This window comes from Prosopis cineraria, unplaced genomic scaffold (assembly GCF_029017545.1).
Source record: "Prosopis cineraria cultivar Desert tree isolate PC_DT_omini unplaced genomic scaffold, ASM2901754v1 PC2, whole genome shotgun sequence".
Lineage (NCBI taxonomy): Eukaryota > Viridiplantae > Streptophyta > Magnoliopsida > Fabales > Fabaceae > Prosopis > Prosopis cineraria.
Window position 1 is genome coordinate 15,256,981 of NW_026555333.1, and position 17,030 is coordinate 15,274,010.

Genomic DNA, 17,030 nt, shown 5'->3' on the forward strand with positions numbered 1-17,030 from the left:
TAAACATCACGTGATGATGTTAAATTCTTATCTACACATTTCATGAATGTTTTTTTGTCATTTTCCTCCAACTTGTTTGATTTGATGTGACTTTCTTAACTGGACATCACTAGACAAATTTAATTTGCACAACGAATCGGCGGCGTTGGTGTGGGTCTACAAGAAGGAGGAGAACCGCAACCAGCAAAGTTGGAACAGAAAGTAATTGTCATCAACGTAAATTATATTAATATGTCTTACGTATTTGATAATTAATTTCTATAAAAATGTAGTAGTTAATTTTATTTCCATATTATTTCTATTCAATTGCTCTGAATTATATTTTTTAAATACACTTTATTTTTTAGTGAAAAGAAAAATTAAAGAGTAAAATATTTTTATAAGTTTAAGAGTGTTTGGACAGAAGGGAGTCAAAATTAAGAAAATAGTTAGGTTAGTTATTTGTAAAAAAGTGTGTACTATTTTTTTAGAATACCTCATTTAATTGTTTGCATTGAAAAGTATCTTATTAAAACCCATTTTAATATATGTAATCACTAGAGATAATTTAAATAATACTAATAATAATTTAGAAAACAAAAGAGTTATCATTCTTGACAAGTAGTTTTTTGACCTATTCTTTGAACAAGTAGTCGAAGGTTGAGATTTAATTCTTACATATAAAGCAAATTTAATTGGCATTGATTTAGCAATAAAAATTAGTCTTCGTTCCTATTTCTCGTCATAACAAAAAGATGGGGGAAAATAAAACATTGTCAATCCACAAAACGCAGCCATACAATTGACGTGCATGGGCGGTTGCGTTGTCGTTTTCACGTTTTGGTCTTTCGGATGCTTCTAGGGTTAGGGGTCAGTATTACACTACAACCCGGACTAATGCGATTCTCCTTGCTACACTATCGAACGAGCCCCAATTAGAATTGAGAATAAAGGTGAAGTTTAAAAGTCTTATTTAAATAAAAATTTTAACTTTTTAAATTAATTTTTTTTAAAAGTAATTGAATTTAAAGGTCTAATTTTGATAAGTTTTGTAAAAAAAAAGTTAGAGCCCGAGTGATCTTTTAAACCCCGATAAGTTAAGTTATCTTATATATGTATATACATACATACATATATTTGACTGACAATAATATAATTTGATTAATATTTATTATAATTGATAAAGAAGAAATTATTGAGATAATTAACATTAAATCTCTACCTCTATCTTTAACAAGTAGATCTACATCTGAAAGATATAATATTTTATTTTTAAATGATGATGAGAAAGATTTAGATTTACATTGATCTTAAATTTAAAATTTTAAATCTTTTGTTAAATTTTATATAAGAGTTTAATTTATTTTATGTTAAATTTTAAAATATTATATTTAAATTAAAATGTTGAATTTTTTTTCAAGAAATAGAGCTTAATGGCTCGACCTTGAGCCCTGTAAATAAAGGTCAGGCTTTAGAATTAAATCAAATTTTAAGTAACTGAATTTTTGGGCCTGAGTTCTTAAGGGTCAAGCCCATAAGGACTAGGCCCATTACTGTTAGACTTGTTTTGATTCCCACCTCTAACCCCAATGGATATATCTTTTATTAATTTTTTATTCATATTTATAAACCATAAATAGTACATAGTAACATTTATCTTTTCCCGAACTTCCCGTCAGGAAAATGTATGTAGTTATTAAAAAACAAATTAGGGAACAACACTAAAACAGTAAATTACCAAAAAAAAAAAATATATTGTGTGTCTTTTCGTAAACCGACTCTTGAGAATGTATAATGCCTTATGTAATCTGTTTATTTTATTCGCTTCAATTTTGACGATAATATCAAAGGGATGGACTGTGATAGAAATATTATAAATTTACAGCACAACTTTTACATATTATAGATAAAGATAAATATAACATTAAAGTAATTTTTTGGGAGCATAAAAACGCCACTTGATGGCTAAAAAACAAATTGAACACGACTTGAATGCGATTGAAAATAAATAAATAAAACTGCGCTTCACGTCATGTAAATCTTTCTTTGTTTCTAGTCACGATCGGAAAATAAAGAGAAAGCCAAATGATCCATTTCTTTTCAATATGCATACTGAGAAATTTCCTGTCACAATTTTACTTTAACTTTATCATGGGTCCCTTGTTTTCACAAAATTTGAGATGAGCCACACTAATAATGACTTATAGATATTAAATAGTATAACTTATAAGCTTGAATAATTTTCTTAATGCACAAAAATTTAGATAAATTGTACCTCGAGAGCTCACCATAATCATGGCATATCTCCGGATTCAAAGGACCCATGCAAAGATAATAAGAGATTGCTCGACAACAAGATTTTTATTTACATTAAAGAGGAAAACAATTACATAGAGATGGTTTTAACAATGGGAAACAATAAGCTTGGGCCAAGAGAAATGCCAAAGATGCATCGGGCCTAACAACTTAATGGGCTAAACAAAAACTTAGGTGAGTAATGCCTAATCATGGCATGACTCCGAACTCAAAAAAACAAACAAACAAATATACTAAGAAATTGCTCAACAGGAAGATTTTTATTTACATTAAAAAAGAAAACAATTATATACATATAGTTTTAATATGAGAAATAATTAAGGTTTTAAAAATCAGACTGATTATTGAATCGGACTAGTCACTAGTTCATTGTTCATTAGTTCAACTGTGGTTGAACTGATTAACATAAAATTAATATATTTTTAATTTATGTAAAATAAATAAATAAGAAATATATGTAAATATTTGTATTTTTCAAAAAAAATTAATAAATGCTTGGTAAAATGATATATTCTTGATGAATACATGATTAATATTAATTATTATTTGGTTGTTCTTTATTTTAATTAATCTTTAAGTTAATTTTTTAAAATTTTTAAATGATTTAGATCGATTTTTAAGGAAACTGGTTTGATTTTCCACCAGTTTTCTAAATTTTTGACCAATTTTTTTAATCATTGACCGGTTTTTTTATGGCCTGTTCTAAGGGGTCAATCAAACTAGATCAATAGCTAATTTCTGGTTTAACCAGTTAAATTGACTGGTTCAGTTTGGTTTTTAAAACACTGAAAATAATAAGCTCGGGACAAGAGAAATGCGCGAAGATCCATTGGGCTTTCTTTGATGTTAAGACAACTTAATGGGCCAAACAAATGTAAGTCGTCGCTTGAAGAAGCGATAGGCTAGCCCGAAAAACAAACTACCTTTCATGGGCCCATTTCATTTACAAAAGACTGCTACACTCACTCGTTACCCCCTCCACTGGCAGAAGTTGAAAAGCAAAGATTTAATTTGAGCTGTTTAAATTTGACCTTGTTTGATTGATATCTTAAAGTGATGGGCATCAGTATTTGGACAATCTAAATTTAATAAAATTGTCTTTTCATATTTTTAATAAATTATTAATTTAATAGGTACAGATTGAAATTAAAAATAATTTTATGACCGTCACTTTAGCAAAAAATAAGTTTTATGTAAAGAATTACAGGTTAGAAATTTTAAATTTAAACCACTAAAAATAATTTTTGATGACTCAGATTTTATCAATCTAATGAGCACCAAAATTCAACCTCTTTCTACAGGGACAACTAATTCAGACATTGAGGTGTCTGCAATGTTTCAACATTTTTAATGAGATTGCCCTTAGCTGTTGGAAAGAAGATGTACTAAAAGAATGAATGTTCATAAGAAACAGCTCTATTATGCTATCATTGGATGTATATGTGTGTGTGGATTTGAATTTAAATTTGAGCCAAATCTCTTATTTGATCGTTTAAAAATTTATGGATTTCGATATTATCTTAATTTTTTTACAATATTCAAATAAATGTTAAATACATAAATTTAAATGTGATCTAAAATTCAAATCTAGCATTTTAAACACTACCTAACTTCATATTTTAAATCAAAATTATAGTAGGTCCTATAAACCTATCAAAATTTGAGATGAGTTGCATGATTATTATGAATTAGAATAATTGATAATTGATAATGTCATAATTATTATAGATGCATTGATATTTGATTCATCGTAATAGTCACAAAGGCCTTGTGGAAAGGATGGACGGCTTTAATTAAGGTATGAAACATAAAATTAATCTCCATCTTACAAATGTGTAAATTAAGACATAATCTTTATGCAAAAAAAAAAAAAAGATCTAATATGTGCATGAGTGAAAAAAAGAGAGGAGACGGTGGTGCTTGTTAGAACTTAAGGGGTGGTTTAAAGATCATTTCATGCTTAATATGAATGGTGATCACCTATCGATTGTTTAGTTCTGGATGTGTCTGTAGGGTCTTAAACTTGCTTGGGATCTTAGGTACCATTAAGTGATTCTTAAACCTAATTCTGTCAATGATAGACGGCCCAACATTCAAATATAAATGTCATCTCTAAAATTCAAGCTCTATTAGTTTGGGATTGGAGGGTGAAAGTTCATAAAATTTCATGTGATGCTAATGAAGTTGTGTACGTGCTTGCTAAACAAGCTTGATCTTGTGCAGCTAATTTTCGTCGTGTGTCTACTCATTTTCTAGAATTATTTTTCTACAATAGGACATCATAGCTACTTGACATCCTCCCTCATTATTAGAAAGACATAGAGAGAGGAGTTATCAAGATCGAGAGGGAGAAAGAAGATTATTAAATAGGTTATTAAATCAATTTTAGTTAAACTAGATCTATGCCTCGTGCGTGATGCACGAAAATATTTAAACTTTTGAGAATAAAAATAAAATAAATATTAAAAAATATTTTAATATTCTTAAAGTAAAAAATATATTTGTTCTTTATTTTATCTCCATTATAAATATTTTTAAATTTTAAAATTTCTATGAAATCAATGGTTAAGAGTTACAAAATATGAGTATTTTTTCTATTTTTAAGTTTTCATTTTCACCCATCTAATCATTAACTGATAGTTACTATTTTTGATATATTCTTTTAATTTTTTATTTATATTTTAAATTTATTAGTATACAAATTAATTTATTTAGTAATTTTTTAAAAAATATAAGATATTTTTAATCAAATCTAATCTCAAATAGAGTAGTTTTTTGTCTTCAAAATAACACCATCTTTTTATATTTATTATTTAATTGGGTGTTTCATTCTAAGGTAAATATAAAATAATTTATTCATTATGGGCATTTTTGAAAAAAAAATCAATTATTAAACTTTTAAACATTAAAAATAATTTATATTTTTTAATATCCAACTCTTAAGACATAACCTCTTAAAAAATGTCTTATATTTTTTAATAAAAGGAGTAAGTTTAGTAAAATAATATTTCAAATGCATATCTAAAAAAAAAACTTAATGGAATAAGAGATAAATTAGTCAGTATAATTTATATTTATATTTATTTAAATTTTATAATCTTGATTAATGAGACTAAAGTGTAAGTTTAGAAGTCCTTATAATTCTAACAAAATAAAAGGAATGTTAGTGTATTTTACTCTATAATTTATTAATTTGTGCAAATTAAAATCTAAAGAATATTGTATTTTAAAATTTTCCATGTTCATACATATTAAAAATATAAATAATAACTTATTTCATTTTAGAGTGTATTATCCTGTGTAGGTTAAAATTTAAAAAACACTTCTTCTTCATCTTTTTGTTTCCTGAAATATCCTCACAATCGGTAAGTATAAGATTAAAATTTTAACAAGATGATACTTATAAAAAATGACTTCTATGTGATACTCTTATACATATTAAAAAATATCATTATTTCTTAAAATTTCTCACATCCTGCAATTTGAAATATAATCTAACTTGTTTTTTTTTTCCTAAAATGTGTTACCCTGTGTATCACTTTAAGGAAAATAAAACATATACTACAATAAAACGTACTGTAGTTTATATGATAATATTATTTATAAAGCATAATTATAATGGTTCTAAGTCAACCAAATAATATAATTCATGTTTTGCTACCATTTATCAATCATATGTATAAACATTATAAGCAATACAATAATTATTAAGAAAAGATTAGGTGTACAGTGAAAGATAAATTTATTAATATTATGTAATTAATTTGTAGCCGATAAATTTTGTTGCTCATACTTGAGGTACATAATTGCATCAATATTTTTCATAAGTGTTCAAATCATAATCAACTTTTACATATAAATAATAGAGTAATAAATTTTTATTCCTTATGCATTTGAAGAATATAAATAAAAACTTATTTTATATATGTATATGCTCACACAAACTATTTTGATTTGTAACCTTGTGTTAACAATAAATACTTTTTTCGTTCAAAAATATAAGGTATTTATAGCTAAAACTCACCCTCAATAAAAGTGATTATTTGTTTTCAAATTAATCTCATTTTTTATATTTATCTATATTTAATAGGAAATTTCACTCTAAAATAAATATAAAGCGATTTATTCAATAGGGGTAAGTTTGAAAAAAAACAATGATTACATTTTAAATGATTAAAACTATCTTATATTTCTAAACATTCAACTCCTAAAAAAACACATTATATTTTTTAATGGAGAGAATATATAAAAAATTCTTTGTATATCCAACACCTATTATTTTACTAAAAATCTTATATTCACCATTAATTTTTAGTATAAAATCCAATATGGTCTCTCAAAATATAAAAATCTTATTATTTTTTACACCTTACTTAAATTTTTAAATTTATAAATCTAGACTTAGCTCATAATTTTTAATGGTAGCTCCTACACATAACTTTTTAAAACCACATTACTTTAATTTTTAAAAAACTAAGGTTATTAAAATATTACATTTTCTCCATTACTCTTAAAATCTCAATTCATACAGAGTTTAAAATATCTGAATATATAAAAAAAATTTATAGTCAAGTCTGACTCTTAACAATTTGAGTTTTCAGGTTTATTTATATTATTTTAACTACCTCAAATTATTAAAAATTATCTCATTTTATTTTTCTCTTTATTGAATCCATACACTGCGTCTTTGAATATCTTTTTTAACAAATTTATATATTTAATATTTTTAAAATTTTACAAAATAAATTCATTTAAATAATGCAAATTAATTTTTTGGTAATTTAAATGATTTTTGAATAATATTTATATTTAAATAAAGGTATTTTAGTTCAATATACATGATTTAACATTCAACTAATGGCTAGGTAGATGAAAATAAAATCTTAAAAATAAACAAAACTTATATTTTATAACTATCCATGTTAAAAAAAGTTCATATAGGTTTAAAAAAATAGATGAAATCTATCGTTAATTAAGATAAAAATAGACAAAATATTTTTTTCATTTTTAAGTATAAGTTTTGTATCAACAATTTATTTTTCGTAAATCTCACATGCATCGCTTCTATTACAAGGCCCACATTATTCTTTTCCTCTTTTATTTACTATATCATATTAAAAAAATAACAAATAAAAATATAAAAAAAGCAAGAGAACATTAGATGGGTGTTAGAGTTGAGAATAAGGACTAGGCTTGATGGGCCGCTCATTTTAGCCCGTTTTGAATAAGGGTTTGGATTTAAAAATTTGATGACTTTTAGGATAATCGGGTTTTGAAGCCTGACCCTTTTAAGCCCTAAAAAAGGAGCTCGGGCTTGGATGGCCTGCTAAGCTTGTTTAACTTTTTTTTTTTGCTTTTATATTGGACTTTGGAGAATGGCCGAATTGGGGTTGGACTTTTAGCTTCCAAAAAAACCCTACGTAGCACACTTGTACTCGGTTTCTCAGTCTCTCACTCTCAGTCAAACCTATGACAGAGTTGGAAATAACATTTTATTTATGGATGGTGATGAGGGAGATTTTGATTAGCATTGATAATGACTTTTGTCTTTATCTTATTTAAACTTCTAAATCTTGTGTTTATTTTTTAAATTATGTGAGACTTTGATTTGATATATCTTAAATTTTAAAATACTTTAAGTAAATTAAAATATTAAATTTTATTTTATTTTTTTTCCTTAAACGAGCTTATGGGCTCGGCCCTGAGTCCTTTGAAAAAGGGCCGAGCTTCAACTTTTGGGTGAAATTAGGGTAATTGAGTTTTCGGGCTTAGGTCCATAAAGGCCGAGCCCATATAAGTTAGGCCCGTCTGTTTACCAATTCTAGTGCTCCATAACATTTTTTTTTTAAAACGAAAAAGTCGGATCTACAGTACCATCTGACATCTGTATACAAGATAAAAAACCAGGAAAAAAACTGGGGGTATTTTTGGTAAATCAGTGTTCACATAAGTTATTTTATTCCTCAAGCCTCGCAGTCGCAGTCCACTCACTCCAATTCCCACATGATGATGATCAAGGGCCTCCGCTTCGCCACGTGGCATGATTACACCATTACGTGTCATTTTCCCTCCTTCTCGACCGCGAATTCAGAACTCGAAACCCGAGGAGTATGGAGTGACGGAGGCGACTGAAATGCACAGCGCCGGCGCGTGCTAATCCTCAACCTCCTCTACTCCGTAAGTGCCTATGCTAACCCTATTCCATTCGTTGCTTTCAATTGCCACGGTGCCCCATAGTTTGCTTCCGCTTCCACGATGGTTCGTTTTCTGTGTTAGAATATGTACGCTTCCGTAAGTGTTTTTTTTTTTTTTTGATGACAGAATTTTCGTATTCCTTTCATAATGGAGCATGATACCCTATAATTTTCCGGGAGACGGGTTAATTTTGTATCAAGACTTTAAGTCTCAAAGCGAGCATTGATTTCTGTCCGGTGCTCATTTTAGTTATCACTGTAGTGATTCCTGTGCGTTCTTTAATTCCCTTCCAGCTGAAAGGGTAGTCTAGAGTTGAGAAATCCTCTTTTATTTATGTAGTTTTCTAGCATTCCTCAGACAAGGACTAAATGATGCAGTTTTCACAATTTCAACGGGTATTGACAGAATTTCTGTCAATTACTTGTAGCAAAACATTTAATTCTTGCATGATCCAAGATCATTTGCAGTTCTGTACTCGCTTGCCTCAGAGTGAATGCCTGGGCATGTGGAGCTCTCCCCTCTCTATTAGCATGTGCCTGGGGAGGCTTCGCTTGGATTTGAGGAGAGGTTTACTATATAATAGAATGCAATTTGTCTTTTTTCCTCTGGTTTGGAGAAAATATTTGATGAATGCATACTGCAAACTGCGTGACATGCGGTACTGTTGTTGCTACATGGGACTACTTCTGTGCTATTCATGCGCAGCAATGGCTTCTCATTGCAAGAGGACAATATGTCTACAAAATTTTGTTTGTCTATGATTTATTTCTCATCCCGTCTTAATAGTATCATCCTTGCAGCATGGCTTCTTAGTTACTAGACTGCTAATCCAATAGCTGATGTTTCCCTTTGTGTTCTTTTCAGCTTGTACTACCTAACATATAACTCCTCAAGATGGAGATAAGTACAGCTAGGTAAGCATATTTGAAGTTAATTTTACAGATTGACCAGCTGTCTAAACATCACCATTGTTCTTCCCCGCCTAGTCTGCTCCCTTTTCCTCCTGTCCACCCAAAGTTTGAATTCTTTGTATTAATATTATTGAGGTTTGTCTTTTGTGATATTGCACTCATATGCTTCATTCTACAGTACTGCAGTACAGTAAACTCAATTTAGTAATTTTGTAAAAAGTAATTATAAAAATTACGATCTTCTTTATTTTATTAGGTGTTGTTTGGACTCCCAGCCACAGGCAATATTGTTTTCAAGAATATCAAGAACATCGGGGTGGGAAAGCACTCATAGAATTTCTTATAATATGACTGCCCTGAGTTTAAGGTTGGGCTATCGAGGCTTGGCCTCTTCCTACCCAATCTCAATCTTAAATGCAGTATATCCAAATAGGCCATGTTTCCATAGAGCACATTCTATGGCAACTAGTTTGGATGAGTCTACATGGCTACAGTCTGAAGGTGATTCTGATGAAGATGAGGATGCATCTGAAGACTCGACGGAGAAGATTTTGGAACAACCACTGACAAGTGAACAGGTAATTTCCAATTCTACTACATGGATGTCTACAGAAAGGCCAATGACTGCTAGTTGTTAATCTACCTCAGGGAAATATGGAATTCCTAATATTTTCCTTAATTATTTTTAAAAGCAGGATCTATTATATCTTAAAATTTTTAAAATCACTTTCAGGAGCTCTCAGTTCTCTTTTCCTGCTATCGTAAAACTCAAATAATTCTGAATTTCAGATAATAGCCTCTTGCCATTCCATTATAAATTGGAAAAAAAAAAATCAATTCCTGTCTTTACTATTTCTTTTATTCATTTATGTATGAAAGGTGATGCACCTATATGCTCCTAGTCACAGGGATTCTGTAAATTGTAAAAGTTGAAGTAGAAATGCAACTCTAATCTAGGACATGAAGTGCATAACTTGAGATGTATTATCAATCAGTAATTTTTGCAAGGCTCTATATACAATAAGTGAAGTCAATTGGAAGGATTGGTGTAAGGTGCAGAACTTGAAAAAGAAAATCTGTCTTGATCACAACTGACTCTTATAATGATCATATTTGGTTTTCATCTTTTCTGTTTATTACCACTGTCCACTGCAAGGAGGAATGGTAAAAATCTATTAACTCACGTTACAGGGTTGAGTTCCCATGCAGATTTGTGCTTACTTAAGTTTACCTGTTTCTTGCACAATATGATTGTGCTTTCTGTTGGATTTAATTTTTCTACTTGGATCTTTTTCTTTCTCGAAAAGATAGCAGCACTACTTGCTGATACTGAGAGAGCGAGGCTTACAAAGAAGCTTAGTGAAGCCAACCAACATAATCGGTTCCTCAAAAGACAGGTCTGATCAGATATTTTGGATTGCTCTTAATTTGAAATCTAGGTTTTTCCGTATAACTATTTCTCAAGAGTCTGGGTTTCTTCTCAATCTTCTATAATATTGAATATATTAGGTTTGCGTTTTGCTCACAAACTATATAGATATCTTCCGTGGTTGATTGTCAATGGTTGGCTAGAGAAATAATTGGAATGTTTAGAACAGCCATACGTCAAAATCTAGTTCATGGGGATAGAGAACAGGAGGTCAATGTTAATTCCACATTAGAACCCATACCCCCTCATGTGGAACTCAGGTCCCATGCATTGCAATCGGTTTGAACATTACCTTAGATGTCTATGCTAGAATCAAAAGCAACAGAATATGTTTTATCAAGACAACTAATTTGGATGTTGCATCTTCCCTATATGATACTAAAACAAGATTATGATCTATGGCTGTATTATTGGTAAAATAAAATGTATTAATAGAAAAACAGCAGACAAGTGGAATTGGATTTGTATATCACGTCAAAGTGGAAGAAAGTGTGAATTTCTTAAGTGTTTTTAGGTCTTTTGATATTGTTGATTTTCTGTATTAGGCTAACTGCAAGTCCATTCAGATAATGGGAATTGTTGCAATTACATGTTTTATTAATTACCAGTCAGGGCTGACTCATCCACTGGGATAAATTTGGAGCACACATACCAAATTAGATGCTTTAAAGATTAAGTTATCCAATCTAACTATCTAATGCCATATGCATGTTTATCTTTTTTGAATCAGTTAATCAATCGTAGCGTGTTTGGGTAGACTTGTGCATTCTAATTCTTGGTCTTTTCTTAATTTTTATTTTCTTCGTGGAAGTTGGTGGTCCTTTTTGAACTCAACTAATAATGGTTCCTGATTTCATGTTGTAACTATTTTTTGTGGGGATTCTTTCGTTTACATTGTAAAAATATAAAAACAATTGTAGGGAATAGAATATTAACTAGGTGTGGCCACCATGCTCCACCGTTCAAATTTAAGAATGTGTAAAAAAAAAAAAAATGTTGGCATGCAATCTAATGGATGAGCTATGTTCGTGATTTATGAATAATGCGCTTCTCTTTTACTTTTATATGTTTATAAGAAACCGCCATCCTATATTGATCTCTGTTATCTACAGTTGCAAATAAAGGAGGAATCATTGGTTAACTTTAAAAGTGAACTTGCTGTCATGGAGCTTGAAGTTCAGGTTAAAATCAATTTCAACTTCTTTACTTTCTGTGCCGTTTTCATGCTGCCTAACATTCTTCTTGAAAGATATATGCTGCCTAATATTATGCCCAGCAGTCTGTGATTTTTACTACACCCTCTAGTTCTAAATGTAAGAAACCGTTGAGAACTTTGGTTTGGTCCTTAATGTAAGACCCCATCCACTTTTGTCTACCACATTAATTATCTTTTCCTGGAGTACCCCTATTCAATGCCCCATTTTTACACTGCAATCTGCAAAGGAAATTATTAAATAGAGTGAATTAAATAAGTGGGGTATTTGAGGAAAACTATCACAAATTGTTAACACATTAATTGCAAATTATTAACTTTATTTCTTAATCTCTGTGAAGTTGGTAAAAAGCTCTTACAATTAGAACCAGAGGGAGTGTCTTGTTTTGTATGAGTCTTTATCATAATGTCTTTCATTTCATTGCTTTGAGCTTGAGTCATGAAATTCTGTGGAAGGGCGTTATGAAAACTAATCTCAGCCTTTGCTTTTTCCTGAATTTTTAACTTTTCATGTTTCTATAATTTTGGCTGAATTCAGATTCTGAAAGCTCCAAATATATCAGCACTTTATTTGTAACTATGATGTTCGTTGTGGGAATTACCAATTCTGCTCCCATGTACTCATGTTCTATTGATGACATTAGACTAATCTTGCTTTGTGTGAACTGTTCTAACTTGAGATTAGCACACAAATTCCACCTTCGTAATGAATTATGGGTCATGTTTCCCTCCTACATCGTTACTGAAGTTGTACCTTGACGATGCTTGCCTTTGCCTGTTACGGTGTTATATTCTCTATAATCAAATTTGATGATTGAAACTATTATAAGTAGTTATATAATCGTTTGAATAGCTAATCTTAATTCGATTAAGATTTTGATGACGAAAGCTATTAATGTTAATATTATGATAATGAGAATGAGATAATGATATGTCATCTTATAAATTAAATGCTATTTAATCCTCTACTCAGTTTAATTTGCGATTTCTAATGACAAACACCTTTGTAAATTTTTCCTCTATGATGTTTAAAACTCTTTTCAGCTGATTAATATTGTTTGCGAATCTCTGATAATGTTTGCTTTGGATGAAGGCTTTGGTCAAACTTGCTGAAGAAATAGCTCAGTCTGCTATTCCAGGAGGTTCAAGGAAGATCAAGGGAAAATATATTCAATCTCACCTTGTTTCTCGTTTAGAAGGTAGAATGGTGTTGCAGTTCTTCTGCATGCTCCATATGAACTGGTCCATTTATGTAATGCTAATGAATAAATTTCAGGAAAATTATATATAGATTTACTTGATTTCATGTGATCATTATGTATTCATTTTATATAATACATGCAATTTCCTACTTTTGAATATGTTACTCGAGGGGGTAGGGGTTTCTCTAGTTCTGATAAATTGTTGCCTCTTCCATGTCTTTGTCGATGCATATGCAATGGTTTGGCCTCCAAAGCTGTGCATGAGAAATTGAAGGAACAGATAAAGGATGTAGATTCAGTTCAATCCAAAGAGGTTCCTGTATTTTGGGTTGGCATGGCTGAGGTAAATATGGAAGATAGTCCTTCATTTATTCTATGGAAACTTTAATCTGAATCATGGAAACAGTGGATAGTTTAATGTCAACAAAGTTGCTTTTGCTGCCATATCATCTGAATCAACTAATTTTGTATATAGGACTGAACATTGGCTTCATTTGCCAGTGAATAGAATCTAGGAAGAATGGCAAATAAATCCCATCGAAATACAAATAAGTACCACAAAAGGCAGTAGTTACTTTGAAGTCCCCAAGAACTTATCTGACAAATTTTTTTTTTGGGCAAAATTATGTTTTTGACCCTAAGCAAAATAATAAAAAACATAGTTGTTAATACCTAAAGTTAATAAAGAATATAAAGTCTTTATATCAATTACCACATTTCATGGTGCTATTTGGTCATTTGTTTATTTTGAGGGAATTTATTTGTCATTTTCCCAAGAATCTATAATATTATTGTGAAATACTGCATTTCTAAGCTTTTATATAATGTTTTGGTATTTAGTTTGTGTCTGGTTAACGTCTGAATTATCTGTTTATTCTGTCGTATTTTTGCTCTTAACTCTTAAGAGCGTGCAAGTAATGGGCAGCTTTGATGGTTGGAGCCAAGGAGAGTACCTATCACCAGAGTATGATGGTTCTTATACAAAGTTCTCATCAACATTGATGCTCAGACCAGGAAGGTGCCATTTTCTCAACTAAATGAAGTTTCGAACCTGGTCCTTTAATAGCCGTGAGTCTTCTCTTGAGCTATAAATGTCTTGTGCAGGTATGAGATCAAATTCTTGGTGGATGGTGAATGGCAGCTTTCACCGGAGTTTCCCACTATTGGTGGGGGATTAACCAAAAACAATCTGTTAGTTGTGGAATGATTTGTATGCAGTTTGCAGAAGCATATGTAGTTTTTTCAAGTGTTTGCCATATCTTCCACTTGGACAACGTGTTAGTTCCTTGTGAATCAAATTGTTCTGCTAAATTGGGTTGAGGCCATATTTTACTTAGACGAGTCAGTGCAGCTGGGTCCCGTCGGAAGTGCATGTAAGTAGGTTTACTTGCTGATTAAAATTACAGTACATACAGTGAGAAACTAGTCTTTATATTAAATGTTATTTACGCGTTTGAATAACATTTTTATGCAACATAAAGTGAATGCTGTTACAGCTTCGGCCAACTGAGATTCTATAAGGCTTAGAGCATGTTTGGATTGAATCTTAAGTTAGGAGAGATCAAACCTAAGTTAGGATCTTAAAAGCCTTATTTATCATGTATGGATAGCAAAAAATAACCAACCTTAGTTAGGGTTCAAACCAACGTTTTTGCCAAACCTCAACCATCCAGCTTTTCCATAACGTTGGGTGTCCAAATATATGAATGTTGGAGCATCAAATGCTTTTTCAATTTTTTATTCTCTCTCTTCAGTTGCTTGCTCTCTACTCAGATCATCATCATTGCCGTTCCTATGGTTGCTCTGGCTCGCCCTTCATACTCCCAACCTTGTTGGATTTGATGAGAGATCACAGCTACAGTCGCTACCGCCACCGTTGTTGAGACCCGATTTTCACCGTGTGTGCAGTGTGTTGCTCGCATTGATTTATCGTGCTGTCTTCCCTCTCTTCATTTACGAGTGGCATGATTTCTCTTCCTTTGCCTTCACAAGTCTCTACTTTTATGAGTGTGCTGGTCACCATTTGATCTCTCACTGCAAATCTGACTAGTGATTATGCTCACCATTATTGTTGTCTGATCTTTCGTCGATTGAACCAGTGCTCATGGTGTTTTTGGCACGAACGGAGATAGTCTAGAGCATAGCAAAGCTGACTTGCATGGAGAAGACAAGATAAGTAAAGAAGGAATGTGTTGTCAACGGCGAAGGTGATGTCTATGAAAATGTTGCAGATGAGGTCGAAGAAGGTGGTGTCGATGAAATATAGCGTTTGGCGAGGTTGAGACCGAACTACTGGTGCTTTTGCAAGAGTAATCCAGTATTATAAATAATAGTTAATAGTTAATATTTAACACCTCATTTTATATATATTGTTTTTCTAAATTTAAATTTAAAGTTTAATTTTTTTAAAGAAGATCAAGTTAGACTATTTATTAAATTTTAATTATATATAGACTATAATTTATCATTTCATTCATGCTCTTTTTTTAAAATTTTGATTTTTAAACAATTAATTTATTTAGATATTTTAAGTCTAACTTTTTAAATGTAATCTAAAGTATATGATTTTTTTCTAAAAATATTAAATTAGTCACAAAAATATATACAACAAAATTTATGCTCATTTTTATCATTATATATCTTAGCTGACTTATGAATCAAATCATCTAAATAATTTTCAATTTATTCAACTGATTTATAAAAAAAAATATTTAAATATAAATTACATTAAAGTCATAAATTTTTTTTCTAACATCAATTTACTAATTTTAATTGAATTTTAACTTTAGTTGTAAATTTTTTAATCTGAACACACATTTACTCTTGTAGGGTTTAAGAAAGAACTGCCGAAGGAACTTGGTCCATCACAATCATAATTAAGCATTCTTACCTTTACAATTAAGTCCTTAAAAAAAATTATACAAATACAAATCAAAAGGGATTTACATCTATGCCTTGAACCCCTGCATTGAAAATTAGAAAGAAAATGTTTACACACAATTACCCGTGCGTTTGGAATTGAATTTTAAAATGGAAGGGCCTATATTAACCCAAAGAGAATTGGTTAAAAAAAAAAAAAACACGAGAGAAATCATGTGGTTTAGTGACGCTTGTTTATCCGTGGGTGCTGTGAATATGGTCAAAATTAAAGGCACTTATCTAAGAACAACATGAAGAAGAAAATCAGATACAGTTACATTGCTCGAAAAGAATGTTTCAATATATAATAACAATAATGTGATAATTAATAGTTAAATAATAATATAATAATAACAATAATTTCTTGTAGTTAGATAGGTACAAGTAAATAAATCATGGAATGAACTTTTTTTATTCATAGTTCGTGAAAAGTTTATCACAAATTTTATATTTGATATGATATATATAATATATTAATTGATATCAAAGTAATTTTTCATTGCCCAAAGCTAAAAACCATGTATTACCAGAAAAAGGAAATCTGGTCTAATAGTATGAGAAAAAAGGATCAAGTAATGTTAACCAAAGATTATGTAGTTTGAAGATATTCCCATGATAAAAATGATAATTAAATAATGATATCTCATTTTTGGTCAAAATATTATCTCACTAATTCATCATAAATTAAAAATAAATTTATTTAATAACTTGGTGTTCCCTAATACCAAGTTTGATTTAATTTTAGTCGTTTTTCTAAATATATTTTTTCATCCGCAGGCTACAATGTTCCAATCTTGAACCTAAATCCTCTACATAACCACCATTAAATAAAATGAATATTTTTAACTGCACATACTAGACTTCAT

The 17,030-nt window shown here is 30.2% G+C and overlaps 1 protein-coding gene across 5 annotated transcripts; it reads left to right on the plus strand.

Annotated features, from left to right (window-relative positions):
- Positions 1–8,364: 8,364 nt before the first annotated feature.
- On the plus strand, positions 8,365–14,751 carry LOC129300407 (protein PTST, chloroplastic-like). Of its 5 annotated transcripts, none has more exons than XM_054938975.1 (9): positions 8,365–8,472; positions 9,355–9,404; positions 9,658–9,979; positions 10,709–10,798; positions 11,943–12,011; positions 13,137–13,242; positions 13,500–13,588; positions 14,151–14,263; positions 14,350–14,751. In XM_054938975.1, the coding sequence occupies exons 2-9, from the start codon at positions 9,385–9,387 to the stop codon at positions 14,450–14,452; spliced, it is 912 nt and encodes a 303-aa protein (XP_054794950.1). In that variant the 5' UTR covers positions 8,365–8,472; positions 9,355–9,384; the 3' UTR covers positions 14,453–14,751. The 5 variants fall into 5 exon arrangements, with proteins under 5 accessions (XP_054794950.1, XP_054794980.1, XP_054794958.1 ...); XM_054939005.1 differs by having other exon boundaries at positions 14,151–14,256; positions 14,347–14,751; XM_054938983.1 differs by lacking the exon at positions 8,365–8,472 and adding an exon at positions 8,490–8,586.
- Positions 14,752–17,030: the final 2,279 nt, after the last annotated feature.